The sequence below is a fragment of the Mobula birostris genome, chromosome 24, assembly GCF_030028105.1.
Source record: "Mobula birostris isolate sMobBir1 chromosome 24, sMobBir1.hap1, whole genome shotgun sequence".
Classification (NCBI taxonomy): Eukaryota; Metazoa; Chordata; class Chondrichthyes; order Myliobatiformes; family Myliobatidae; genus Mobula; species Mobula birostris.
In genome coordinates, this window is record NC_092393.1 from 30010959 (window position 1) to 30038941 (window position 27983).

General features: G+C 39.5%; 2 protein-coding genes across 10 annotated transcripts in view; one reads left to right on the top strand and one right to left on the bottom strand.

Moving 5' to 3' along the window:
- Nucleotides 1–878: 878 nt before the first annotated feature.
- LOC140187331 (hexosaminidase D-like) lies at nucleotides 879–27928 on the bottom strand. 8 transcript variants are annotated; one of them, XM_072242512.1, is made up of 13 exons: nucleotides 27730–27925; nucleotides 24376–24533; nucleotides 19955–20064; nucleotides 17544–17631; nucleotides 14333–14497; nucleotides 10137–10320; nucleotides 8994–9065; nucleotides 8150–8351; nucleotides 7603–7685; nucleotides 5244–5319; nucleotides 3950–4051; nucleotides 1849–1938; nucleotides 879–1695 (listed from the first exon to the last, which is right to left on the bottom strand). In XM_072242512.1, exons 2-13 carry the CDS (start codon nucleotides 24502–24504, stop codon nucleotides 1521–1523), a joined length of 1476 nt encoding a protein of 491 aa, XP_072098613.1. In that variant the 5' UTR covers nucleotides 24505–24533; nucleotides 27730–27925; the 3' UTR covers nucleotides 879–1520. The 8 variants fall into 8 exon arrangements, with proteins under 8 accessions (XP_072098613.1, XP_072098615.1, XP_072098616.1 ...); XM_072242514.1 differs by lacking the exon at nucleotides 27730–27925 and adding an exon at nucleotides 27198–27697; XM_072242515.1 differs by lacking the exon at nucleotides 27730–27925 and adding an exon at nucleotides 26880–27191.
- Nucleotides 27322–27983, top strand: part of ogfod3 (2-oxoglutarate and iron dependent oxygenase domain containing 3) — a 112633-nt gene continuing 111971 nt past the window's right edge. The window contains exon 1 of one of the 2 annotated variants that reach the window (XR_011883069.1): nucleotides 27322–27635. Coding sequence is in view for 1 of the 2 variants with exons in the window: in XM_072242521.1 (XP_072098622.1) it covers nucleotides 27553–27635 (83 nt within the window). In the remaining variant the exon portion in view is untranslated. The remainder of the gene's footprint in view (nucleotides 27636–27983) is intronic. The other variant, XM_072242521.1, reaches the window with a different exon arrangement.

Consider the following 27983-nt stretch of genomic DNA (forward strand, 5'->3'; position numbering starts at 1 on the left):
CCTACTAGCCTGCACATTCTTGGAATACGGAAGGAAAATGGAGCATCCAGAGGAAACCCATGCAGTCACAGGAAGAACCTACAAACTATTGACAGACAGTGAAGGAATTGATCCCAGGAATGACAGAGGTAACATATGTATGAGGAGCGTTAGATGGCTCTAGGCTTGTACTCGCTGGAGTTTTGAAGAATGAGGGAGGGAAATTGCATCGAAACCTGTCCAATATTTAAAGGCCTAAATAGAATGTACGTGGAGAGGCTACTTCCCATAGTGGGCGAGTTTATGAACAGAGGGCACAACATCAGAATAGCAGGATGTCCTTTTAGAACAGATATGAGGAGGAATTTCTTTAGCCAGAGGGTGGTGAATCTGTGGATTTCATTGCCGCAGACAGCTATGGAGGACAAGTTGCTGGGTATATTTACTGCAGAGGTTGATATGTTCTTGATTAGTAAGGGCATCAGAGATTAACGGGAGAAGGAAGTAGAACGAGTTTGAGAGAGAAAATAAATTAAACATGACTGAATGACGGAGCACACAATGGGCCAAATGGCTGACTTCTGCTCCTATAATCTTAATGTAAAATAATTATGAGTCCATTCCATGCAAGACGACGATAAACCCATGGAAGTGCAGCTCCTCACATACTCAGTACTCATCTTCTTGTTGGATTCAGCATTTGTTTGACAGATAGACTGATAGATAACAAATGTCTTTGTAATTAAAAGTTTGAATAAAACTTACTTTTCAGCATTTGCCAGTTGTGTGCCTTGTGTAAATTTATCATAACAATAACCTTTCAGATTGCAGTTATGACTTAGTTACATGAACTTGAACTTCAATAACCAATGGATTGTGGTGAAGATAAAGGAAAACAATTTAGAATTAAAGCTATTTATTAACAGTTAATTGTTCACATCAAGAAATTTTAACATTTGTTTTAATTATCAAAGTCGAAATTTATTAAGACAAAGATTTGTCAACATACCACAGATTTAATTAATATATATTAAAAAAAAAGGCATGTCCACAGTATAACAAAACAATTGATTCTGACTTTGAGAATTGTTTTTAAACAGACATAGTCCAGCCTGGTCCCTGTTACAGCATTTCACAGTTTTTAAATCTTTGAGAAATTAATTCAATTTGCCAACATCCCATTGTAAGTAAATCTGCTTGGCTCAGAAACATTTAGAATAAACTGTTTGACTTTGGTTGTTATTCAAAACGGAGAAGGATAATAGGACTGAGACATACTATAGGTACGTCTCTATTGAAACAATATACACAGAAACAGTTTACTGTAAATTGAGGCTACTTTCTCAGAAATTGAACAGTGAACTGTTCACCATTGTACATAACTGATACTTTTATATTTCATGCATTACTCCTCCTCAACATTTGATGGGTATTGTCCATGCCTGGATACCTCAGAAGATGAAACAGGTAGTGTGCACACAGGCAATGACGGTGTGTATTCTATTATATGCGACTGTCTTTGAAGACAGGCATAATTTTTTTTATTTGATGTCAATTGATGCTAAAGCTTCATCCATATCGTGCACGAGGCACTGTAACCTTGTCAAAGCTGGGTTAACGTGTTCTTCTATCCACTCTTCCACAGTATCTGGATAATAAATTCTTTCCATTGCTGTACGCAGTTTACTTATGGCTGCCTCCCAAAGTGCATAGACACTAGAAAACATTTAGTATCTATTATTATTTAGAATAATGTTTCTATTTTATTAGATAGCTGGTTAATTTTAGATCAGTAATTGTTTCTATAGTTTCTTTCCAGATGCATTATTACATTGTACAAAGAAAAACATAAGCAAAATAAAATTATACCTTCTAACTTCTCCTTCAAAATTCTGAATGATACCAGGGTGGACATACTTTCTCTTTCTGTGGTAGTTACTGAACCATCCTCTTATATATCTAATAAAAAATGGAAAATTGCTAAATATCTAAAACAAGACCAGTTTGTCTTAAAACGTATAAAATGCCTGCAATATCTGCATGAGTTTTCGGGGTGGAGCTTAGGAGGGATGATGGCACCTAACAGCAACTCCTTTGCTTACATCTTTGGAAACAGCTCTATTTCTACCTTTAATACCTTTATTTTTCCCTTTTCAGGGTTCTTTTGAAGACCCTGACCTGGAGTTACATGCAGGCTTCGGTTCTTTGTGGGAATGGGACCCGTTCCTGGGGTTCCACGACTGGCCACTTTTCAATATGCCAAGGGTTCGGCCTGAGAATCTCAATTATGTTCGGAAGCCTAAAATCTCAGGGCTCTGGAGACGGATGGATCGAGGGTTGCTGTCACAGCAAGAGACTCGTGTGTCGTCGGGGAGGCCAGAAAATCTTTTGCCGTGGGCCTAAAGACCCAGAGTCTTTGATCTTTGGATACAGAGCTCAAAAAAAGTGACGTAAAGGACTTTTAAGATCATAAACCAGCGGGTTGCTGTTATGTCTCCTGCTCGCTGTGAAAATGGGGGCCACCTCTCTCTCCCTTGCCAGGGAGAGAGAGAAAACCTGTGGTTTGTCACATTTCGGATGAATTGCAAAGCTTTTGGGGTAACTTTGGTCTATGTCTTTGCTACTGCTTAGCACAGGCTTGGGCTTGGTGATGGTACCGATGCATGTTTTTTTTTTGCTGGTGGTGGGGGGGAGGGGGGACTGTTGCTTGCTGCCACTTATGCACTGGAGGGGGGAGCTGGGGGGGGACTTTGGGGTTCTCATGTTTAACTGTCATTCATTCTTTGGGGCACTTCCCTGCTTTTGTGGATGTTTGTGAAGAAAAAGCATTTCAGGTTGTATATATTTCTCTGACATTAGATTTGACCTTTGAACCTTTGAATTTTAGGAGCTAACATTTACCAGAAGTATAGTTAATAACCTGCATAATTTTGTATATCAAACAGCAATTCATTTATTTTGGGGAAAAATCCAGTTGAAGCCAAATGTGTTTTGACTTAAAAAAAGTATCAAAAATGCATTCAGTAATTCATTTTTAGGGTATAATGACTGCAGTAACCATCATTTGATGATAGTCCAAGTTTTTAAGAAAAAGTCACTACCAAGCAATGCTGTGAATAACTGTAGAAATATTAGTTTGTTTTCTAAACTTAATTAACATCCATAAAATGATTTAACACCTCTAGTGCAATAATGCCAATCAGCAAATACATAAAAACTATATACAAAGCTATTGTTTCATTGTTGAGAAAACACAATCTAGTATTTTAAACAGCTTAATGCTTACATCCAACTAGTGGAAAGGGGAATTTCAAAAAAGACAGCTCAGTTGCTAAGGCAGGGGTTCCCACCCAGGAGTCCACAGATCCCTTGGTTAATGGTAGGGGTTCATGGCATAAAAAAGGCTGGGAACCCTTATGCTAATATCTCAATAACCTACATCTAAGTGCAAATATATCCCACTTGGATGAGTACAAAAATGACGTCAAAATAAAATGCCTGGAGGTTTTCATCACATGAATAGATGGATATAATATCACCAATTAAAATTACAGTACCATATTTTTACAAGATTTCTGGACATTTAGCATTTGGGTTACAATTCAGAACCCTGTTTTTAATTCCAGTATGTTTTTGCACAAACACGAGCGATCACCTGCAATTCTTAAAAAATAAACAATTTTCCCCCAAAAAGATTTCTGCTGGCCTTTTCTGGACGTCTTTCAGAGCAGGTCTTTATTTGCAGTCAGTTGCAAAGCTTTGTCAGAAAACATACCCCTAAGCTTTTGTACTTCGATGATCACAAGATCAGAAAGAACAAAGGCCATTCGCCAAGTGAACATAAGCACACTCATCTCCAGAGATGCCTACAACCCCAAACCCCAGACCTTAAACTTGACAGTGAAATAGAATTCAGATTTAATAATTACGTTTTTTCCAAATATTTATATTTTGGTAATTGAGTTCTTACATGTTTTCATGAAGTTTATCAACAGATTGCTGTAGGTAAGTAATAATGTGAGTGACGTGGTCAAGTACTTCACTGCCTGGAAAACTGCCAGCATCTTCAATGCTGTAAAACAAGTACATCAGAATGTCTTCAGACTAACATTTCACTCGTCAATTATTGCTTATTTGTTTTGGAATTGCTGTGACTTCTCAATTACCATCTTCACTAGAATAAATCATAAATCTTTCATTCAATGCAAATTGAATTTCATTCAAATCTTTTACGCCTTCATAAATCAAACCATTAAGTACAGGCACTGGGGTGTTACGTTGAAGTTGTGTAAGTTGTTGATGAGGACTAATCTGGAGCATTGTATGCAGTTCTGGTCACCTACCTACAAGAAAGCCATCAATAAGATTGAAAGAGTGCAGAGAAAATTTATAAGGATGCTGCCAGGAGTTGAGGACCTGAGTTAAAGGGAAAGGTTGAATAGGTTAGAACGTTATTCCATACAACGTAGGAGAATAAGGATTTGATAGAGGTATTCAAAATCATGAGGGGTATAGATAAGGTAAATGCAAGCAGGTTTTTTCCACTGAGGTTGGGTGAGATTAGGTCATGGGTTGAGGGTGAAAGGTGAAATATTTCAGGAGCGAATCAGGGGAAACTTCTTCACTCGGGGATGTTGAGAGTGTGGAATGAGCTGCCAGCAGAAGTGGGGGATGTGGGTTCAATTTCAACATCTGAGAAATTTGGATTGGTACATGGATAGGAGAGGTATGGAGGGCTAAAGTCTGGGTGCAAATCGATGGGACTAGGCAGATTAATAATTCAATATGAACTAGATGGGCCAAAGGGGCTGTTTCTATGCTATAATACTCTATGACCCTAATAAAATCAGTTGTTTTTTTTGGTTACTGGCAAATCACACCAGGCAATAAAGATGTTCAATAGCTTTTCCACCTGTTCTTTAATTCCTTATGATTAACTTAAATTTGTATCCAATTGCCTACATTTTACTGACCAGTTTAAAAGATCTTGAGGCATTTCTCTGGCTACAATCATTCATAAAAATAAAATCATTTATTGGGCTATCCCTTAAAAGGTTTTACTACAGGGAGAAAAGGCCTGTAGTAAAAACTTTAAGTTTATTCTTTTACTTCAGTAACACCACAAATATTCACCATCCACTTTTGTATTTATTTTCTAAATAAGAACTGAAGAGAGATAAATTTTAAAATCACTATTTTCTGGAAGAGTCTAAATCCTGCATATTTGATAGTGCCCTTGAAATACACAATGACAAAGTTGTTACCTTGGAAAATCAATTCTTAAACTTTTGCATCCAAGAGACCGTTTCACATATTCCTCTTCCTTTAGAGAGAACACACCTATTTTAGAACACAATAGATTTTCAGAATTAGGGGAAAATAAAGTTTTATTCCCAATGTAGAGTATAAAGGCATCATTCCAGTTAAAACAACTTTAAAATTTTGTGACTGGCTTTATTGATTTTAGTAGAACAGTAATCTCCACTGTGAATCTACTCAAAAGTGGAGATGAATTTTGGTTGTCAGTAAATCTGTTTCTCAATGAAGGTAATTTTGAGATAAAGAAAATTATACTGCATTTCTTCCAGACTTTGTACAATGGAGCTTGTTACTATTTAAACTGATAAACCAAAAATGTTATGGCAAAAGCATTTATTTGCATTATAATAAGGATTAAGCGCAGTATCAGAGTATTGATGCAGCAAGTTAGGTACATTTCACCACCTGCATGTGATTTCACTTGAGTTTTCAGTCTCATTGGACTTATGGAAAGAATATTGAGAATAACAATGGCACATACATTCATTGGGACTATACTCAAAGGACAACCACACTGTTTATTCATAGAAACAGCACTGACCAAACAAAAAGATTTAGGTTGTGTTTGTGGTTTTGAGTAATTATGTGCTTTTGTTTGAATGCCAACAGAGAGAAAATAAACACATTCAGTTAAAAAACACTTTAGAAACCATTTATCCAAGTGAAAAATATCTTTACTGATCACAATGGAAAGACAACCTAAACTTTGATGGGGAGGCTGTTCAGTATAAACCTTAGTGAGAAGTAGTATTAACCTTAAAAGTAAATGTTGTTTGTGATATTTATTTTGCTGCTGTAGCCCATCCACTTCAAGGTTTGACATGTGTTATGCATTCTTTAGCACACCAGAGTTATAACACGTCATTATTTGAGCTACTATTGCCTCTCAGTCAGCTTGAACTAGTCTGACCATTCTCTCATTAACAAGGATTTTTGCCCACAGAATTGCTGCTCCTGATGTTTTTATTTGTGCTTTTTTTTTAGTGTTCTGTGTGAAAATCCCAGAAGATAAGCAGTTTGAGATTCTCAAACCACCCTGTCTAGCAGCAACAATCATTCCATGGTCAGTCACTTTAATTGCATTTCTTCCCCATTCTGAAGTTTGATCTAAGCAACTGAACCTCTTAACTGTGTCTGCTGTTTTTTTATTGCACTGAGCTGCTGCCACAAGATTGGCCGTTTACATGTTTGCATTAGTGAGCTGGTATACAGGTGTACCCAATAAAGTCACCACTGAGTGCTTTTTTAAGCAATGCTCCTACCCTCTGGTTGCTTTATGTCTGTTGAAGAAGTGATCATCTTACCAGTTCTAGGTTGTAAATATCCAACAAACATTACTATAGAAATTGCTATTCCCTTATCTCAGTTCCACTGGCTCCACTGCATCTGTTTCCAGGATGAGGGTTTCCTTTCCAGAACATCAGAGGTGTCCTCCTCCTTCAAAGAAAGGGATTTTCCTTCTCTAATAATTCTTTGCAACTTTCGCCATCTTCAACGGGATCCTACCACCAAACACATCTTTACCTCTCCCCCCCCCCACCCCCCTCCATCCCAACACTCTGCAGGGATTGTGCTCTCCATAATTCCCTCCACTTGTCCTTCCTCACTCACCACTCTCCTGGTGTTTACCCCTGCCACTCTCAGGCTGGAAGAGAAATACGTCATATTCTGTCTGGGTGGCCTCCAACCTGACAGCCTAAACGTAGATTTCTTTAACTTCCAGTAATTTCTTCCCCTTCGCTCTTTTTCCATTCCCTATTCTGGCTCCCCTCTTACACCTTTTCATCTCCTCATCTGCCTATCATCTCCCACTAGTGATGCTCCTCCTTCCCTTTGTCCCATGGTTAACTCTCCTTTCTTAATCAGATTCCTCCTTCTTCCGCTCTTTACCTTTTCCACCAATCACCTCCCAGCTTCTCACTTCACTCCCCCACTCACCTACTTTTCCCCTCAGCTGGCTTCACTTATCACCTACCAGTTCGTACTTCTTCCCTTCCACCCCCACTTTCTAATTTTGACTTCTTCCTCTTCCTTTCCAGTCCTAATGAAGGGTCTTGGCCCAAAACGCTGACTTTCCTATTCCTTTCCATAGATGCTGCCTGACCTGTGTTCCTCCAGCATTTTGTGTGTGTTACTCTGAATTTCCAGCACCTGTAGAATCTCCTGTGTTTATAAATTTACTAATACTTTAGAAATTACTCATATAATGTGTAAAACTCTCCAAGGCAATGGATCAGACAGTGATGTCTTCATAATACAAAATCATTAGGTATTTAAACACTAATACATATTTTTAGGGCTTACCATGTCTCAAGGTCTGCAGACAGACTGCCAAGGACGGAATCCCCACAGGAAGTAATTCACACAAAACAGAGAAATGATCATATCTTGCAAAACAAGATAAAAGACAAACAGAAAAATCATTAATGTTTACACTATTTGACTTTATCCAGTTTGTATGAATATTGTTTTGAGATATATTGCAACACATTTGGATGCTATTAAGAATCTCCAACTGGAAATGGGTTAAGTTGTCATTAAACTGAATAAGTAAATAGATTGAAGAAAAACTATGGTTTATACAATAATGTTTTTCAATTCAGAGGAAACTTAACAACTTTCACAGATTTGTTATTAAGGATGAGGAAAATGAAGCAAGGCAATAATAGTCAATTTAAACACAAAATAATATATATAAATATATCTCAATAAATAATATATAAATAATATATCTCAATAGTTGATTTAAAAAAGGCTGTTAGACAAATGAAACTGACAATAAAACAGCCAGAAAGATTTCAACACATTTGATAATGGTACAAACACTGCAAAAATCAGAGTCCTTGTATACCTCTGCCAACCAGTGAGTGCTATCCCCTGTAAATGAATGGAGTTCCTTGGCAGAGTCTCAGCTACATTCAGCCACTGCAGGTGGTTAGCTAAGTGATAGCTAATTGACGTTAGACATTGAGCTGCACCTGTAGCTCCTTTAAAAGCACTTGCAAACCATATCTGAGAGAATCCCATTCCCTGATACTTTTGTATTTGAAGTACTGTGAAATAAAACAATATCACATTATGAAACATAATCTGGCCTATTCTGCTTAATACAAACACTTACATTTCAGATTACCACAAATGCAAAATAAAGTATGTTTTCGGCCTTGTTGTGGGCAGCAAAACAGATTTACTTTTAGTGACATATTGATTAACATTATTGTACATTTTTTGAAGTTATACATTGGCTGAACTTTTCACAACAAAAACTTACAATTTCCAATATGAGAATAAGTTTTAAAATGCACCAAAGAATGCATGTGTTGTTAATTAAATCAAATTAGCAACTGCAATCTGCAATCATGGAACTGCAGAAATTTCTCCATCTTACTGGTAGAGAAAATTTGATTAGCTTTGCAGTACTCTTCATGAAGGCCTTTTAATAATGAACACAGTAGCATGTGAAATAAACACCATCATTCTGATAAAGGATGATGCCATTCCTTGTACAAAAGAGATTTAAAGGGACATTTTATTTTAATTTCCTTGCTATAATATTTCTCTTTTTGGGCTGCAACACGGAATGAATTTACACCTTTTCAGAGTACATGGTTTCAAATCTGAACCACTTCTGCCACTCAATTCATCTTACATCTTTCACAAAATTATGAATATTGAAAATTTTCTAAATAACTTACACATTTTATTCACATCAAGGTCAGCATTATATACCCAGATCATTGGTTCAACCAGCTGATCTAACATAGATTCTAATAGGAGATAAAAGAAAAGCAGATTATTTAATACATACATCAAATGGCAAAGACAAAATAACTTTCAAAAAATCTAAATAAAGAATACAAACTTTCCTTAATTTATTATAAAAGGCCAAAATAAATATAAACTTCTAGTTTAATTCTCAATTCATTTGTATTTTAATTCTTTATAGATGCTAATTAAAAACTTGCTGACGTGATCATCCTTTTATAAATATTATTGTTCAATTTGAGCATAAATTCTCAAGGAAAATGTTAGGGTCAATGAAAATGAACAGGTTAATATTAGTTCTCTGAAAAACTATCCACTAATTATGGCAATAAATAGCAAATATGTTTAATAACATTCACCTCATGATTATTTAGGGGATAACATTAAGTATTGAAATATGGATAATTCAAATTATAAAAATATTCTTTTTTAGAATAACCTAAAGATTACCGCTGGCAACAAACTTTTTCCAGGTCCAAGACAAATAATTAGCATATTAATTTAACTTTTATTTCAATGTTAATTTCAAGTATGAATAAACCAAATGAACACAACCATGAGACCGAAAATATCTTCTGATTTATGCTTATTTATGTATTAAAAATGACTGTACTCTTTGATAATTCTGTTACAATAACCTGCCACTGGATAATCCAATTAAATACCACAAAATGTAAAAGCAAAAGAAAACTCATAAAATAATAAAACATAAAATAAGGACACATAAGTATTATGCACTACTGGTACTACATTAGGCCAAAATCCATATTTACCTTCGGAATTTATATACAGTCGAAATACTGAGTTATACAATTAATGCAGAAGCCTGTTTATCAAATCAGCAATACTCAGGTGCTCCTTAGCATTAACAACAAACAAGGGGTTATGGGATGAAAGTACAAAAATGATTAAAAATCAAAAGCAGTAAAGAAAACATTGGATGATGATCAAACAGTATGCGGATGAGCAAAAGCACTATGCTAAAAGAGAGACCTGCTGAACAAGCCAATAAAACTAAATGTGTATTTTTTATACATTTACCTCCAAACAACCAGTGACAAAACCAGCAATACCTTTAAGTTTATCAGCACTGATATTTCGGAGCATATCGTCCCAAATTATAGGTTTCACATTTGAGTGAGTAGCAATAATGTAGCTTGCAACTGCTTTCACATGAGACGTGAACAGACTATTTTTATTTGTTTGGCCTTGCTCAATCAGTTGCTTGGATTCTTCACCTTCACCAAGGTAATAAACCTAAAGGTAATATTGCAAATTATTAATTTTCGTTGCAAAACTGGCTGAACAGCTTCTAAAGAGGAAGAGTCAGAACTTGTCAATGTGTTGCTGATGTAAGCTCATCTTTTCTACGTCTATATACTTGAATTTTGATCACACCAGAGAAAAAAGTAATTTATCCCACTGAGTTTACTTCAGAGTAATTCCATCAGTCCCATCCCTCTACTTGTTTCTTTGTCATCTACCAACCTGCATTCCTCTACCAGCCACCCAGGAGTGGTAATTTACTGTAACTAAGTACTCTACCAACAAGCACATCTTTGGGACTATGTAGGAAACAAGACGACTCACAGTTCCACACAGACAATGCATGTGTCAGGGTCACACCCACGATATTTGAGTTGGGCAGCAGCAGCACTAACTGCTGTGTCGCTTCGTTGCCTGAAATCCAGTGCCGTTGGCATTCAAAGCAATATATCAAACATCAATGAAACTTAAAAAACAGAATGAGGATTACGAAAGACTTTATTTAAACCTTTCAAGAGTCAAAATCCATTTAATCAAGTTCAATTAATTAAATAAAATACCCTATACTCATGTAACATGCTGTAAAATTTCACTGCTAATGTAATGATTTCCTTGCAGCAGCAATGTTTGGGTTATGACTAGACATAATGGGGGCTTGGGAATGTGTGCCATCCAATTAGAGGCATGTTGTTGTTTCTTGTGGGTTTGAGAGGAGGGATTTCGCGGTCTTTTGTCGGGGAGAGATGGAGGGAGAAGACACAAGTGGAGAGAGTTGGTAGACCACCGGATAGAGTAGACTTGGAGCGAGGGTCCGTGACGCTTGGAGGAGGTTGATGGGGAACGAACGGACGGAAACATGAGCTTCAACGTGCACATTAGACTTTTTCATGTGAATGGGCCCTTTTCTTTTTTTTTGTTTCTTTACTAACCTATAGTTAAATTAAGAATTCTAAAGCGCAATCGTTTAATTACACATTGTATACTGTTTGTTATTTCGTGGTACTGATTTGTAACAGGGGAACACATCATGCAGCATCCACCCAAACAAGATTTCTCAAGTTTGGCTGGGCTGGAGGTTGCCTTCCCCTAGGTTAAGCCGCTAGCCGAACCTGAAGGTTACACTTAATTCTGGTCTTTTGCAGCTAGTCAGTGAACAGTTACCCTATTGTAAGTGTTGGTGAACTAAATCAAGTTAATGTTAAGCCTGTTGGATTCACTATGGAGTCCCAAGATCACTGTGCAGGCAGAAAATGTTTGGCATTGAGTGGTCTGTAGTTTGGGAACTTCTAGGTTCATATAATAATCCCAAATTTAGTAAAAAATATGTGGAGAAATGCAGACAGCTGCTAGGAAGTTCCAGTCGGCCAGGTTTACAAATTAAACGTTAAGCATTGTACATAATCTGTACATCACGAAACGGAGTACAGGATGGAGGGCCCGATGGCAAGACAACAAATTTTTTGCTTAACATCAACAAAATGAAGGAGCTGGCCAGAAAATGCAGTAGAGTACACAGCCTTGTCTGTATTAATGGTGCAGAGGTGGAGACGGTTGAGGGGTTTCAAGTACGTAGACACAAATATTCTCCAAAATTTCCCCTGGACAAGCCACGTGGATGCTACAGCCAAGACAGCACACCAGCACCTTTACTGAAGGATAAGAGGTGACTTAGTAGAGGTGTACAAGCTGATAAGAGTGAAGAGTCAATGCCTTTTTCCCTGGGTGGCAATGGCTAATAGGTGAGGATATTCTTTTAAGGCAAGTGGAAGAAAGTTTAGGGGAAATATTAGTGGTGTTTTTATTTAACACAGGAAAGTAAGTGCCTGAAATGCACTGTACTGGGGGTAGTGAGCCCCACCTCTGTTGATCCTGTCTAAACATCCTGACGCTCTGGGCAAACAACAATTAACATAATCAGGGGATCTTCTCACCTTTCTCATCAGGCAGAAGATACAAAAGCTTGAAAGCATATACGATTAGAGACTCAGGGTATGTCCACACTACGCCGGATAATTTTGAAAACAAAGCTTTTTCTCTGTCCACACTGAAACGGCGTTTTCATCCCCCGAAAACAGAGATTTTCAGAAACGATCTCCAGAGTGAATAAATCTGAAAATACCTAATATCCGTTGTAGTGTAACGGGGTAACTGGAGAGATTTAAAAACGCTGTCATGACAACACCACAACAACAATACTTTTTCTGCTTCTGCTTGGTACTGTGCAAGCTGTTATAACGTGCAGTCGGTGTGAACGGCGTGAGAGTTAAATTGTGAGGTGAGCTTTTTTGACTATTTAAAAACGCTGTCACGACGTGCCGAAACAGATGGCCGCAGCGCAGCATTTCGTTGTTTTCTTGAACGCAACCACCTAACAATTTCAGAACAGACGGCAACGAGACTGAAGCCAGAAGAGTTAGAAGTGTACTCACCAAATACTTTGACCTATAGCTTACTGAATAAGTAAGTATACTCACTTTGCCCTGTTTTCTGTCCTTGCTTGTATGAAGGTGGTTCACCTATTTATACAAGTACTTCTCTGACAATAGACCTGTAACAGCCTAATGTAACATTGTATGGAAATACAAGATAACACTGATGCAGACGTTTTATACATTTAACAAGGTACTTTATTAATGCAACAGAGTTAGTCAGTTTTTCAGTGTTCGTCATCAGCTGGGTCATACTGTCTGTGAACTCCCTGTCGGTTGCCTCCATACGCTCCAGTATTTGTCTTTTTTTAGTTTTAAGTCCTCCTGCGTGAGAACCAAGAGCAAGTACTTTTAAGTTTTTCTACTCTGTAACTGGACGAACGAACACCAAGTATACCGTTTCCTCTTCGCTTGTTTTCTGTGTGTCCTGCGCATGCCCAGTAGGAGGAGATTCGCCCAAATATCCGTCTAATGTGGACGGAGATATTTTGAAAAACGCTTAGTGTGTACGCCTGTCGTTTTTACTCGAAACTGGCGTTTTCAAAATTATCCGGCGTAGTGTGGACGTAGCCCAAGTCAATATTTACCCCACTGTTAGCAGAGCCTTACAGTGTTCCAATTTACTTTGTTGTCGCCCTTACAGTCATAGAAAACTTCAACACAGAAACAAGCCCTTTGGCCCATCTACATTATGCCAAACCATTTAAACTGCCAACTCCCATCACCCTCCATACCCCTCCCACCCATATACCTATCCAAGCTTCTCTAAAGAGCGAAATTAATGTAACATCCAACTTCCTGTACTCAATATTGTACTTTGATTTATGGAGGCCAATGTGCCATAAGCTTTCTTTATGACTCTATCTACCTGCGATGCCACTTCCGAGGAATTATGAACCTGTATTCCCAGATCCCTTTGTTCTACCGCATTCCTCAGTACCCTACGGCTTACTGTGTTAGACCTATTCTGGTTGGCCCTCCCAAAGTGCAATATCTCACATTTATCTGCATTAAATTCCACCTGCCATTTTTCAGCCCATTTTTCCAGCTGATCCAGATCCTTCTGCAAGCTTTGAAAATCTTCCTTGCTGTCCACTACACCCCCATTCTTGATGCAATCCATATATTTGCAGATCTAGTTAACCATATTATTATCCAGATCGTTGCTATAGAAGACAAACAACAGACCGAGCACTGATCCCTGCGGCACTCCCCTAGTCACAGGCCTCCAGTCAGAGAGGCAACCATCTACTACCACTCTCTGGCTTCTCCCAAAAAGCCAATGTCTAATTCAATTTACTACTGCATCTTGAACACCATGTGACTGAACCTTCTTGTCAAATGCCTTGCTGAAGTCCACGGACACCACATCCACTGCCTTGCCTTCATCAGCTTTGCATTTTATTTGTTAATATGCACTGCATTTTTTCTGCAAAGTACAATACTATATTCTGCATTTTTTACTTTTTTCTTCAATATAATTAAGTATGGCATGATTCATCAGGGTGGCAAAAACAAACCTTTTGCAGTATCTGGTGTATATGACAATAATAAGCTAAGACCATTATCATTACCTCATCTGATCCAATGTGTATCCATTTTATATTGTTATGTATTGCCATTATCTGGTCAATCATGGATTTTACTAATTCCATAGACTCTTCTTTGTGTGGATTGAGAGTGTTAGGGAATGCTTTCACTTCGCGAAGGTGAGCAAAAGCTTCATGTTTAAGTACAAACTGTAGGAACAAGTTCAAAAAAGAGAAGAATATCAATGCCAGTAAAACAATAAAGAAGTCATTTTAATTACTTTTTTCTCTCACAATTTATTGTATTTTTCAATGAGCAAGATCAAGCTGAAGTGACTGTCCCCACCTTGAAATTCTATTGTGAATGCTTGATAGTTTAAACTTATTTAAGCTGGATTTGGAGATTCATCCTGCTGGCCCTTGAATCCAGTGACTGAACAGCAACTGGGCTGCAGACAGGGAAGATTGGCAAGACCTGGCTTGCTTTAAAGTTCTGATGTATTTTCAGAGATGTTGAATTTAGATTATTACCAAGAGTTGAGGTAAATAATTTTCTAATATTTAAAAATTCTAAATAAAATTAAAAACATAAAAAATTATAATTAAACATGATACAATTAAACTAAAGCAAAATAATGAAACGGAAATTACATAGCTTCCTATGTCCCCTATCCGCAGGCTCAGCATCCCAAATGAATGCAGGTCTGACCAGTGCACTCCCTGAAAAGTAATTCTCTGGAGTTCAGCAAAAGTGCAAAGTGTCAGATACAGAGTTATGTCATTTGATAAATTTAGACTTCCTGCACTTGGAAGTATGAACCGAAATTCAAAACTTATAGACAATGAAATAATAAATTATCACCTTTTCACATGACCAGAAGTCCAACTACTGAATATATTAAAGATAATTCAGTATTTGAAAGTGTTTCCACAATCTCTACTTAGATGCTTTGACCAATATTATTCTTAAATACCATTTTAAAAATACTACCATGATAAAATTAGGTGTCATTTTATAAATATTTCCTCATTTTCTTCAGGAATTTAATTCTAAATAAACACAAGACTGATTTAAGATATATGTGTTACTATTTTCTTAAACACTTTTGTCAGTAAATTTTTCCATGAATATTTTGCAAATTTTATTAAGTTTCAAAGTACATTATTATCAAAGTATGTATAAATTATACAAACTTGAGAGTTTTCTGCTTACAGGCAGCCACAAAGTAAGAAACCCAAATTAACCCAATTAAAAAAAAAAGACCCACACACAGAGACAGAGAGGAAAAAAACACAAATCATGCAAACAACTGTACAGGTGTCCCCCGCTTTTCGAATGTTTGCTTTACAAAACCTCACTGTTACGAAAGACCTACATTAGTACCCTGTTTTCGCTAACAGAAGGTGCTTGCACTGTTACGAAAAAAAATCATCGCGCGCCCCGAGCAGCTGCTCTCCCCTGGATTCGGAACTGCATTCTTGCTGGTATTGCTTAAACACGTTGCATTGAGCAGCCATTAGCAAGATGCGTTCTAAGGTGTCGGAAAAGCCTGAAAGAGCTCGTAAAGGTGTTACACTTCGCGTAAAACTAGACATAATTAAGCGTTTTGATCGTGGTGAACGAAGTAAGGACTAAGTGAGTTTGGCTTGTGGAAGCTGACGAACATGATGTTGAAGAGATTTTGGCATCCCATGACCAAGAACTGATAGATGAAAAGCTGATGCAATTGGAAGAGGAAAGGATAACAATCGAAACCCAATTCATTAGCGAAATGAACGTGAAGCAACTGCGTGAGATTTTCGCTGCAATGGTAAAGTACGACTTTAACCTTGAAAGGGTACGTAGGTTTAGGGGATATTTGCAGGATGGTTTGAGTGCTTACAAAGAACTGTATGATAGAAAAATGCGCGAGGCTCAGCAGTCAAGCAAGCCTTCCACATCAGCCCCAACAGACAACGAGCCTCGACCTTCGACGTTTAGGCGGGCATTCATAGGAGAAGATGAGCTGCCTGCCCTAATGGAAACAGACGATGAGATGACACCCCAGTGTCCCACCACCCCCACACCCAGGCCGTGGACAGATATCGATTCGCGGAGAATGCAGCGGTAGCCGGGAGGGACACAGCACATCTTTAAGAGAAAAAGCAGAAATAAACATGCTGATTAATTAGGTGCTGCCCGACACGTAATTGTCCGCCCAGATCAGAGGCGATGTAATCGACAATCGCCTCTGATCCGGGCCGACATTTATGTGCCGGGCAGCACCTAATTAATTAGCATGTTTATTTCAGCTTTTTTCTTAAAGATGTGCTGGATGCGTCCCGGCTACCGCTGTATCCCTGCATGCTTCGTGGATCGGTATCGGTCGGTGGCCCAGAGGGTGGGGGCCACTGCACCACCCCAACCTGCGACGACTCAGCTTAACACCATCATCAGTGTGCTCAGCGCTGTCCCGATTCCGGTAAGTGATACTACACTGTACATACATTATTTCTACTTTATATCGGCTGTGTATTTTTATGTGTTATTTGGTATGATTTGGCAGCTTCATAGCTTAAAGGTTACTGGACAGAGTGTTTTTGACAACAGTGCTTGCGTGAGATTTTCCGCCGAGAGCACTTGCATGAGATTTTCGCTACGGAGAACAGTAACGGCAATGATTGTGGAAAAGTATTTCTACTTTATATAGGCTGTGTATTTATCATATCATTCCTGCTTTTACTATATGTTACTGTTATTTTAGGTTTTATGTGTTATTTGGCATGATTTGGTAGGTTATTTTTGGGTCTGCGAACGCTCACAAAATTTTCCCATATAAATAAATGGTAATTGCTGCTTCGCTTTACGACCTCTCGGCTTACGAACCGTTTCATAGGAACGCTCTACCTTCGGATAGCAGGGGAAACCGTATTCAGAACCAAACTGAGTCCAGAGTAGGCACATAACCTCAGTTTCAGTTCATCACAGTGGGGCAAATTGCTGTGAAGCTTGCAGACACAAAGCACAGAGGAGCCAGAGCAGTCTCACAGCCTCAGTGCCTTGGAGTGGAGTACACTTCACTACAGAGTGAGCGGAATCAGCCCAACCCTCACTTCTGGTCCTGACACTTTGCCTTTTCAGTCTATCTCAGTTGGTGTTTAAAATCACCCAAACACCAGGTCATACCCTACACTAGGACCTGGGCCCTGCTGCAGCAATACACTCTGGGCCTGTGGCCACAAATACCTTTACATTTCCTTTTGTCTCTAAACTCACCTCCATGTGGCCGAAGGTTTGCACTAATGGAATTATTTCAAACTTCAGTGTCTTGGCCAGAACCATAAGATCTTTGATGTCTGAAGGACTGCAATGTAGAATGCATTTCTTTATTGAAAATTCTCACACAACATAGTTCAACATAACTTCTCAGTTCTCATCTCCAACAGAGCTGGTTGAACTTAATCAAATTGTTAAATAACCTGCAACAGAATAATGAGACAATCTACTTCACAGAAGAAACATGCAAGACCTCTATAGGTATTTCACACAATCACTGACAATTGACTTTACTGCATGCCTGCTCCAGAATAGAACACGGCTTTCTGCTGTATGCATGTTTGACCTTTTGTACTAACCATCTAATCTGCTACTTTTCGTTTTGGAAGGTGCAATTTATCCATGCACACGAATGGCAGAGCAAGTTGAGTATATAATTCTTAACTAAAAGGAAAGGATTTATTAAATTCTGCAGTAAATTTACTTTACACTACTTAACTCTCAATAGTTACCATACACTCAATTTCATATTAAGCACCACAGCTTGGGTATTATTGTTTGTACATCTCAAAGAAACTGGACAAAATATAAAATGGGAGACACAGATTTGAGAGCATGTGCTTTGAGGTTTTTTATGTGCCTTTGAACATATTCATATTATAACACATAGTCACATCAGGAAATTAATTAGTCCATCTGCTTCATGAGCATTTAAATAATTTATTTTAGGAAAGGCAACAACACAGAAGAATGAAATAGTAACTTACTTATTATTTGCAATAAAGAAAGAAGGGCTGCTAACACAGTATAACTGAGTTTATCTTATGAAATCCACAATGTATAAAGTGCAAGGAAGTGCAGGTCATAGAATACTGAGAAAACAGACATTGCTTTCACCTGGCAGATCACATAATTGCTGGTATGCAACTTCCGGGACATATGAGTTATGCATACTGTGCTACTTCTAAGGTGACGTGGTGATGTGAACTGCGTGCACAGTTGTGAATACAATCAAATGACAACAAACACTTTAGCAAGGCCTTTGACAAGACCCTGAATGGGAGGTTGGTCAAGAACGTTCAGTCGCTTGGCAGTCAGGATGAGGGAGTAAATTGGCTTTGCGTGAGAAACCAGAGGGTGGTAGTAGATGGTTGCTTCTCTAACTGGAGGTCTATGACTAGTAGCGTGCCGCAAGGAAGGTGCTTGGTGCATTGATATTTGTCATTTATATTAATGACCTGGATGATGATGTAGTAAACTAGATCAGCAAATTTGTGGATGGGGCATAGCGGACAGCGAGGAAGGCTATCAAGGGTTGCAGTGGGATCTGGACCAGCTTGGAAACTGGGCTGAAAGATGGAAAGTGGAATTTAATGCAGACAAATGCGAGATGTTGCACTTTGGGAGATCAAACCAGGGTAGATAGAACTTACACTGCAAGCGGTAGGGCACTGAGGAATACAGAAAAACAATGAGATCGGGCAATAAAAATCCAGAATTCCTTGAAAGTGGCATCACAGTTAGATAGGGTTAAACACATCTTTTGGCACATTGGCTTTCATAAATCAGAGTATTGAGTACAGGAGTTGGGATGGTATGTTGAAGTTGTATAAGACGTTGGTGAGACCTAATTTGGAGTATTGTGTGCAGTTCTGGTAATCTACCTACACAAAAGGCCAATAAGATTGAAAGAATGCAGAGAAAATTTACAAGAGTGTTGCCAATACTTGAGAAACTAAGTTATAGGGAAAGGTTGAATAGGTTAGGACTTTATTCTCTAGAGAGCATAAGAGCATAGGAGAATGAGGGGAGATATGGTAGAGGTATGCAAAATGATGGGGGGTATAGGCTTTTTCCACTGAGGCTGGATGAGATTAGCACTAGAGGTCATGGGGGGGGGAGTAGGCTTTTTCCACTGAGGCTGGATGAGATTAGCCCTAGAGGTCATGGTTTCAGGGTGGAAGGTGAAATGTTTAAGGGGCACATGAGGAGGAACATCTTCACTCAGAGGCTGGTGAGAGTGTGGAATGAGCTGCCAGTGGAAGTGGAGAATGTGGACTCCATTTCAACACTTATGAGAAATTTGGATAGGTACATGATGGAAATACGCAGAAGAACAGTTTGGCACAAACAAACAGGCCGAACATCCTCTTTCTGTGCTGTAGAGTTCCATGTCTCTATAACTCAAATGCATTGCAAAGAGGATTGTGACCTTGTTTTATAAAGGAATGTAATAAATTAAACAATTAGAATTAGTTTTGCGTTAAATTAATTTCACATCTTAAAACACTTTTTATTTGTAATCTCTTTTTAGTTACAAGATACTGCTTCAGTTTACTACACTATTTTATGGTAAAGCAGAAAAAATTATTTCTACTAACAAAACATTATTGTACTTGTATAACAGTCACCTGTAAGCATTTGGAGACTTTAAAACTTGTAGCTTTCCCTCATATGGAAACATATCTTCATATTCCAGGAGAATACCATCTGCACCAAGGTCTGCAAACAGAGGAAAGATCTACAAAAAGAAAGTCTGCAATGGACCTGCTTCATTCTATATCTGAAAGCCTTAATCAAAAATGTTTGGACTATGACATGTTAAAATTCTGTTCAACAATTCCTTCCTGTAATGTTTTGATATCTTAAATAATAGAGAAAAGTGGGATAAGTCATTTACAAGTGGGGTAAGTTACAAGTGCATTTAAGGAAACAAGATTTTAAACTCCTAATACCGACTATCTTGCTGGCAAATGTGCAGTCTCTGGTGAATAAAATCGATGATCTCAGAGCTAGGGTACTGAATCAGAAGGACATTAGGACCGCGTGTGTCCTTTGCTTCACAGAATCCTAGTTAACCCCTTCTGTACTGGATGCAGCGATTCAGTTTGATGGGTTCACTATACACTATCAGGATTGATCTATAGAGTCTCCCAAAAGCAGAGGTGGAAGAGTATGCCTCATGATCAACTCTTCTTGGTGCACAAATATACCAGTACTGTCCCAATTCTGCTCACCAGACCTGGAATATCTAGCATTTAAGTGCCGTCCTTTTTACCTACCACAGGAGTTCTCTAGGGTCATTTTGGTAGCATTATACATTCAACCTGAGGCCAATGTCAATCAGGCTTTAGATGATCTGAGCAATGGGATCAACATGTATGAAACAGCGCATCCTAACGTCTTCACCATTGTTCTGAGAGATCTTAACCAGTCCAGTCTGGAAAAAAGAAATCACTAGAGCAATTGCCATCAACAGATCACTTACAATACCAGAGGAAACAGCACATTGGACCATTGCTACACCACCATCAAGAATGCCTACTGTGCTATTCCATGCCCTCACTTTGGGAAGTCTGATCACCTGGCTGTACTTCTACTCCCCGAGTATAGGCAGAGACTGAAGACTGAAGACTGCAGCACCAGTAGTGAGGACCAAGAAGGTATGGACAAGGGAAGCACAGGAGCGCCTACAAGACTGCTTTGAGTCGGTGGACTGGACTGTACTCAGGGATTCACCTTTGAATCTGCAGTTGTTACCGACTTCATTAAAACCTGTGTGGATGAGTGTGTGCCTATAAAGACTTACTGCACATTCCTAAACCAAAAGCCGTGGATGAACCAGGAGGTACATTGTCTGCTGAAGGCTAGATCTATGGCATTCAAGTCTGGCGATCCAGGCCTGTACCAGAAAACCAGGTATGATCTGTGTTAGGGGTATTTCAAGGGCGAAGAGACAATTTCGAATGAGGTTGGAGGCAACATCGGATGCACGACAACTCTGGCAGGGCTTGCAAGACATTACTTCCTACAAGGTGAAACTCAATAGCATAAATGGCAACGATGCTTCAGTACCAGATGAACTCAATGCCTTCTATGCCCGCTTTGAAAGGGAGAATACAACTACAGCTGTGAAGATCCTTGCTGCACCTGATGACCCTGTGATCTCTGTCTCAGAGACCGATGTTAGGCTGTCTTTAAAGGAGAGTGAACCCTCGCAGAGTGGAAGGTCCTGATGGAGTACCAAGCAAAGCTCTAAAAACCTGTGCCACCCAACTGGCAGGAGTATTCAAGGCCATTTTCAACCTCTCACTGCTATGGGCGGAAGTTCTCACTCGCTTCAAAAAGGCAACAATTATACCAGTGCTTAAGAAGAATAACATAAGCTGCCTTAATGACTTATCGCCCAGTAGCATCCACATCTACAGTGATGAAATGCTTTGAGAGGTTGGTCATAACTAGACTGAACCCCTGCCTCAGCAAGGACCTGGACCTGTTGCAACTTGCCTATCGCCACAATAAATCAATGGCAGATGCAATCTCAATGTCTCTTCACACGGCTTTAGATCACCTGGACAACACAAACACCTATGTCAGGATGCTGTTCATAGACTATAGCTCAGCATTTAAAACCATCATTCTCACAATCCTGATTGAGAAGTTGCAGAACCTGGGGCTCTGTACCACCCTCTGCAATTGGATCCTTGACTTCCTAATCGGAAGACAACAATCTGTGCAGATTGGTGATAACATCTCCTCCTCGCTGACGATTAACACTGGTTCACCTCAGGAATGTGAGCTTAGCCCACTGCTCTACTCTCTATATACCCATGACGGTGTGAGGCATAGCTCAAATACCATCTATAAATTTGAAGACGTTACAACCATTGTTGGTAGAATCTCAGGTGGTGACGAGAGGGTGTACAGGACTGAGATATGCCAACTAGTGGAGTGGCGTCACAGCAACAACCTGGCACTCAACATCAGTAAGACGAAAGAGCTGATTGTGGACGTTAGGAAGGGTAAGATGAAGGAACACATACCAATCCTCATAGAGGGATCAGAAATGGAGACAGTGAGCAGTTTCAAGTTCCTGGTTGTCGAACTAACCTGGTCCCAACATACTGATGCAGTTATAAAGGTGGCAAGACAGCAGCTATACTTTATTAACAGTTTGAAGAGATTTGGTTATGTCAACAAATACACTCAAAAACTTCTATAAATGTACCATGGAGAGCATTCTGACAGGTTACATCACTGTCTGGTATGGGGGGGTGGGGAGCTACTGCACAGGACTAAAAGAAACTGCAGAGGGTTGTAAATTTAGTCAGCTGCATTTTGGGTACTAGCCTCCAAAGTACGCATGACCTCTTCAAGGAGCGGTGTCTCAGAAAGGCAGCGTCCATTATTAAGGGCCTCCAGAACCCAGGCATGCCCTTTTCTCACTATTACCATCTGGTAGGAGGTACAGAAGCCTGAAGGTACACACTCAGTGATTCAGGAACAGCTTCTTCCCCTCTATACCTGATTCCTAAATGGACATTGAACCTTGGACACTACCTCACTTTAAAAAAAATATCTTTTTTTTGCACAATTTAAAATCTATTCAATGTAAGTATACTGTACTCTATAAAGTATATGGAATAAGATTTATTATTTTCTATTATTAGTTTATTTTATTTTTATTCTTCTATATTATGTATTTCATTGAACTGCTGCTACTAAGTTAACAAATTTCAACTCATGCTGGTGATAATAAAAACCTGATTCTGACTTAATTTGACCATCATTTAAAAAAAAGGCAGAAATTTTAGCACATTGATGAAAGAAAAATGAAGGTTATGGGTGATGTTGGAGGGAAGGGTTAGTGATCTTGGAGTAGGGTTAAAAGGACAGTACAACTTAGTGGGCTGAAGACTCTGTACTGTGCTGAACTGTTCTACTATATTCTAAATTTAAAGTACCTTTTAACATTAGAAAGAGAACATTTTTAAGATTCAGATCTTATAACAATAAAATTCAGATTATTGTAGTTTTATTGCAGATAAAATGCATTTACTTCAGCCTGTTTTATCTAATGCAGTGAGGATTAAATTATGCTAGTTGGAATTTAGCAATAAGAGCAGAACATTAACCAATGTGCCCAATTTACTGTCTTTCCTATCTTTTCTAAGACAGGACATCTGCCTTTACATACTTTCAATGGTGACTTGACTTGCAGTTTTATCTACAGTCTAATCACAGCTGACAAGTAGTTGCCCATGACAACACTTTCCTAAACACTCAAATATTACTCAGTTATACTTTATTTTACTGTGTCAAATTAATTACAGTACTAGAATCTTAGAACTTTGCAGCATTAAAGGATTCTACCAAGTACTTTGTTCCACATCCTTCTAGCAGTTTAAATATTTAAATAACTCATTTTAAAACTGTAAGCACTAAAGATAATCAACATTTGAGCATCTACAAGCCTCTGAAATCTCAAAAATCCAAAGATTTACTTCGTTTTGTGCGAAGGTTTGTTACCTGCTCTCAGTTTGCATATCAATACTCCTTATATTGAGACTATACTCCATTGTTATAGATACTCCAGCCAGCTTCAACAGCTTCTTGTGATCTATTTACCAATCCCCTTCAAATTATTACGTCTCATTACAATTTCTCATTCTTATAAACTTGAATGAGTATTGGCCAAACATACTGAATGTTTCCACATAGGATATCTCCCTTACATCAGTAATTAAATGAACCATCACTTTACCAACATCAAAATGGTGATCTTGATTTCAAAAGAAAAGAGCCCCAATTCCTGTAATCTATCCTACATAAAACTGTTAAAATAAGTAACCTTCTCATCCAATCCTCTCTAGGACTTAATACATCCAAAACTTGATACCACATTTTAAATACTGTTTCATCAATTAGACAACATCTTTCACTGCCCAAACATAAACAATAACTAACTTCTTGGAAGTTTAGAGTGACCTTTTGTTATACTACTAAGTCATTATTAAATACAAGAAATCCATCATTCTGTTTATTAAAGTACCTCGCGTAAGTAGGAGATCTTAGGTGGCGCGCCTTTCAAATCCAGATGAACTAATTTTAAACCTAGCTGTGGAGGCTTATGCATTTTAACATCCGCTTCCATTGGTTTATCCCCTTGACCATCTGCCATTTTTCAACCAATTTAGGGCAATATACCACCTGAAGGAAATAAAATAAAATTATTTTCATGCACTCGCTTACTTTCATCCAAACTGTACAAAACATGGCGTTGTGCACAATTCATGGCTGCAGCAACTCCTTCAAAAATGTTGTTAGTCTTTTAAATATTCAAGGATTTATACAATATTGAAATTTGCACCATTATAGCAATTAGCTAGTTGATAGTTCCACATTCAATTAAATATTACAGACTTTGAAACAATTCTATCAGATGATAAAATGGAGCACAAATACATTATGACCAATTTTCTGATCCAAAATATTATAAGAACGTAATCTTCAATTGAAGACTAGGTTTTATACATAATAGGGAAAGTGTCCATGTTTCAAGCTGACAAACTAAAATTCAAATTAAAATGGTTGTGGGGACTTGCACATGAATCAGTGCATACAGATGCACTTCAAGACAAGAGTAATAATTCAATGTAAGATAACAGGCAAGATAAATACGGTATCGTCAGTGGCCACTTTATTAGCTACACCTGCTCATTAATGCAAATATTTAATTAGACAATCATGTGACAGCAAGTCAATGTATAAAAGCATGCAGACATGATCAAGAGGTTCAGTTATTGTTCAGACCAAATATCAGAATGGAGAAGAAATGTGATCTAAGTGACTGACTGTGGGATGAACGTTGGTGCCAGATAGGGTGATTTGGGTATCTCTGAAACAGAGGATCTCCAGGGATTTTCACATACAAGTCTCTAGTTTACAGATTGGTGTGAGAAACAAAAGCATTGATTGAGAGGCAATTCCGTGGGCAAAAATGTCTTGTTAATGAGACACATTAGAGAAGAACGGCCAGACAGGTTCAAGAAAACAGGATGGCAACAGTAACTAAAATAACCACCTGTTAGAACAGTGGTGTACAGAAGAGCATCTCTGAATGCACATGTCAAACCTTGAAGTGGATGGACTACAGCAGCAGAAGATCACACCAGGTTTCACTCCTACTTCTAATAAAGTGGCCATTGAGTGTATGCTTTAATTATAAGTGAGCTGGAATATGGATTTTGGAATTTCAGATAAAGGGTGTTCAACCTGCACTACCTCAATACACAAACGAATTGATCTGTATTAACATTATGCAATGCAAGCTTTTCACTGTACAGTACTATGCAATAGGTACATATACATAGCCAAGCAACACACACAAAAAGAGCTCAGCAGGCCAGGCAGCATCTTCGGAAAAACAGTACAATCCACATTTTGGGCTGAGACCCTTCTGCAGGACTGTAGAAAAAAAAAAGGTGAAGAGTAGGTTTAAAAGGTGTGGGGAGGGGAGAAAAAACACAAGTGATGCCTGAAAAGGGAGGGATGAAATAAAGAGCTGAGAAATTGATTGGTAAAAGAGATACAGGGCTGGAGAAGGGAAAGTGTGATAGAGAACCAAAGGCCAAGGAAGAAAGAATCCCTTTTCTCTCTCTCACCTTATCTCCTTACCCACCCATCACCTCCCTCTGGCACTCCCCCCCAACTTTTCTTTCTTCCATGACCTTCTGTCCTCTTCTATCACTCCTTCTCCGGCCCCCTATCACCTTCACCAATCAACTTCTCAGCTCTTTACTTCATCCCTCCCCCTTCATGGAAATCCAAGCAACACACACAAAATGCTGGAGGAACTCAGCAGGCCAAGCAGCATCTATGGCAATGAGTACTGTTGACATTTCAGGCCGAAACCTGGACTGTTTTGGCCCGAACGTCAACTATACTTTTTTTCCCATAGATGCTGCCTGGCCTGCTGAGTTCCTCCAGCATTTTGTGTGTGTTACTCACCTATCACCTTGTGTTTCTCTCTCCCCTCCCCCATCTTTAAAATCTACTCCTCAGCTTTTCTTCTCCAGTCTGGCCGAAGGGTCTTGGCCCGAAACATCGACTGTATTCTTTTCCATAGATGCTGCCTGATCTGCTGAGTTCCTCCAGCATTGTGCGTGTGGCTTGGATTTCCAGCATCTGCATATTTTCTCTTGTTTGTGAATATGTATCGCCAAGGTGTGTAAGATTTTTGCAGTACTGTAAAAACCTTATATTGCATGGTACCTCTACTGCAAAAAAAATTGATGCGAGTGATGATAAACCTAATTCTGATATGAGACTCTACTGTGTGTGGATTGAGAGGGAGAAGGGGCTCAGGGAGAGGGGAGTCATGGTTGGGAAAAGGAGAAGAGAGGAGTGGGAATGGGAAGCACCAGAGACACATTCTGTAATGTTCAATAAACTAATTATTTGGAATCAAATGACCTAGCCTGTGCCTCAGGGCTGGGAGTCTGCACCCGCACCACCCCCCTTTGGCACTCCTTCACTGCCACCTGTCTCACATACCTCTGACAGTGCTCCATCATTACCATTCCCATCGTAGTTTACTCCTGGCAGATTTGCATACTCACTCTCTGCTCTACGTTGACAAATCAGTGCAACAATCTCTAGTTATATAGGTGCCTAAGACTTTTGCGTGTACTGTATCTCGATACATGTGACAACAAAAGGAATTCCAATTTGTTTTCCTTTCGAGAATATGCCAGTCAATCCCCTGAATGCCAGATATACACCAATAGTCCAGATACGCCCTTTAAACACTAGCCATACAATTTAAAGCCTCCCAAAAGGTCCACGAACACAAGTAAATAGGAGAAAACATACCTTCTCAGGGTAAGCAGGGCAGGGCAGAGGAAATAATAAATACCCCCCCCCCCCCCCCAATCGATTAGAACGGACCACTAGACTGATGGTTCAGACTTCCCAGTGATGACCGGGCTGGCCCCGAGCGTGGGGTTTCTGAAGGGAGAAACCCCGCCCTCAGGCTGCAGCACAGTATTGCGCCTCGGCCTGGTGCCGGAGCTCGGCCGCTCGTATCCCAGGCCGGTGTTGGGACGTTCCCCCTCCCACTTCGGCCGCCTATGTCCCTGCCCGGATTTGGGACGTTCCCCCTCCCACTTCGGCCGCCTGTGTCCCTGCCCGGTGTTGGGACGTTCCCCCTGCCCCCCCCCACCTCGCCATGTCGGCGCTTCGCAGGGCAAGTTCGAGAAGGGCAGAGGAAAGGGGAGGCCGCTGTCCGCACGTTGACCAGGCCCGGCCCAGGTAGGCGGAGCGGCGTTGAGAAAGCTGGGGAGAGGGCAGGGTGAGCGTGGAAGTCGGGGGGGGGTTTGCTGCAGTCGCGGTGCCGCCTACGCACCGGGTCACCGTCGGCTCCTGATCGACGCGCCGTGTCCCGGGCCGGGCTCTGCGCGCATCCAGTGCGCATGCCTGGGCCCGCTCATCCGGCCGGCCCGGTGGAGCGAGTCGCTCCCGTGACCGGCGGGAGCGGTGCTGTAACGTTCAGCTACCGCGCAGGCAGTCACCGCTCCTTTCTACAGAGAGGGTTCTTCTTCGCAGCTCAGCATTGATGTAACGTGTCAAAATTTGCATCTACCGCACGGGTCAGCAGTT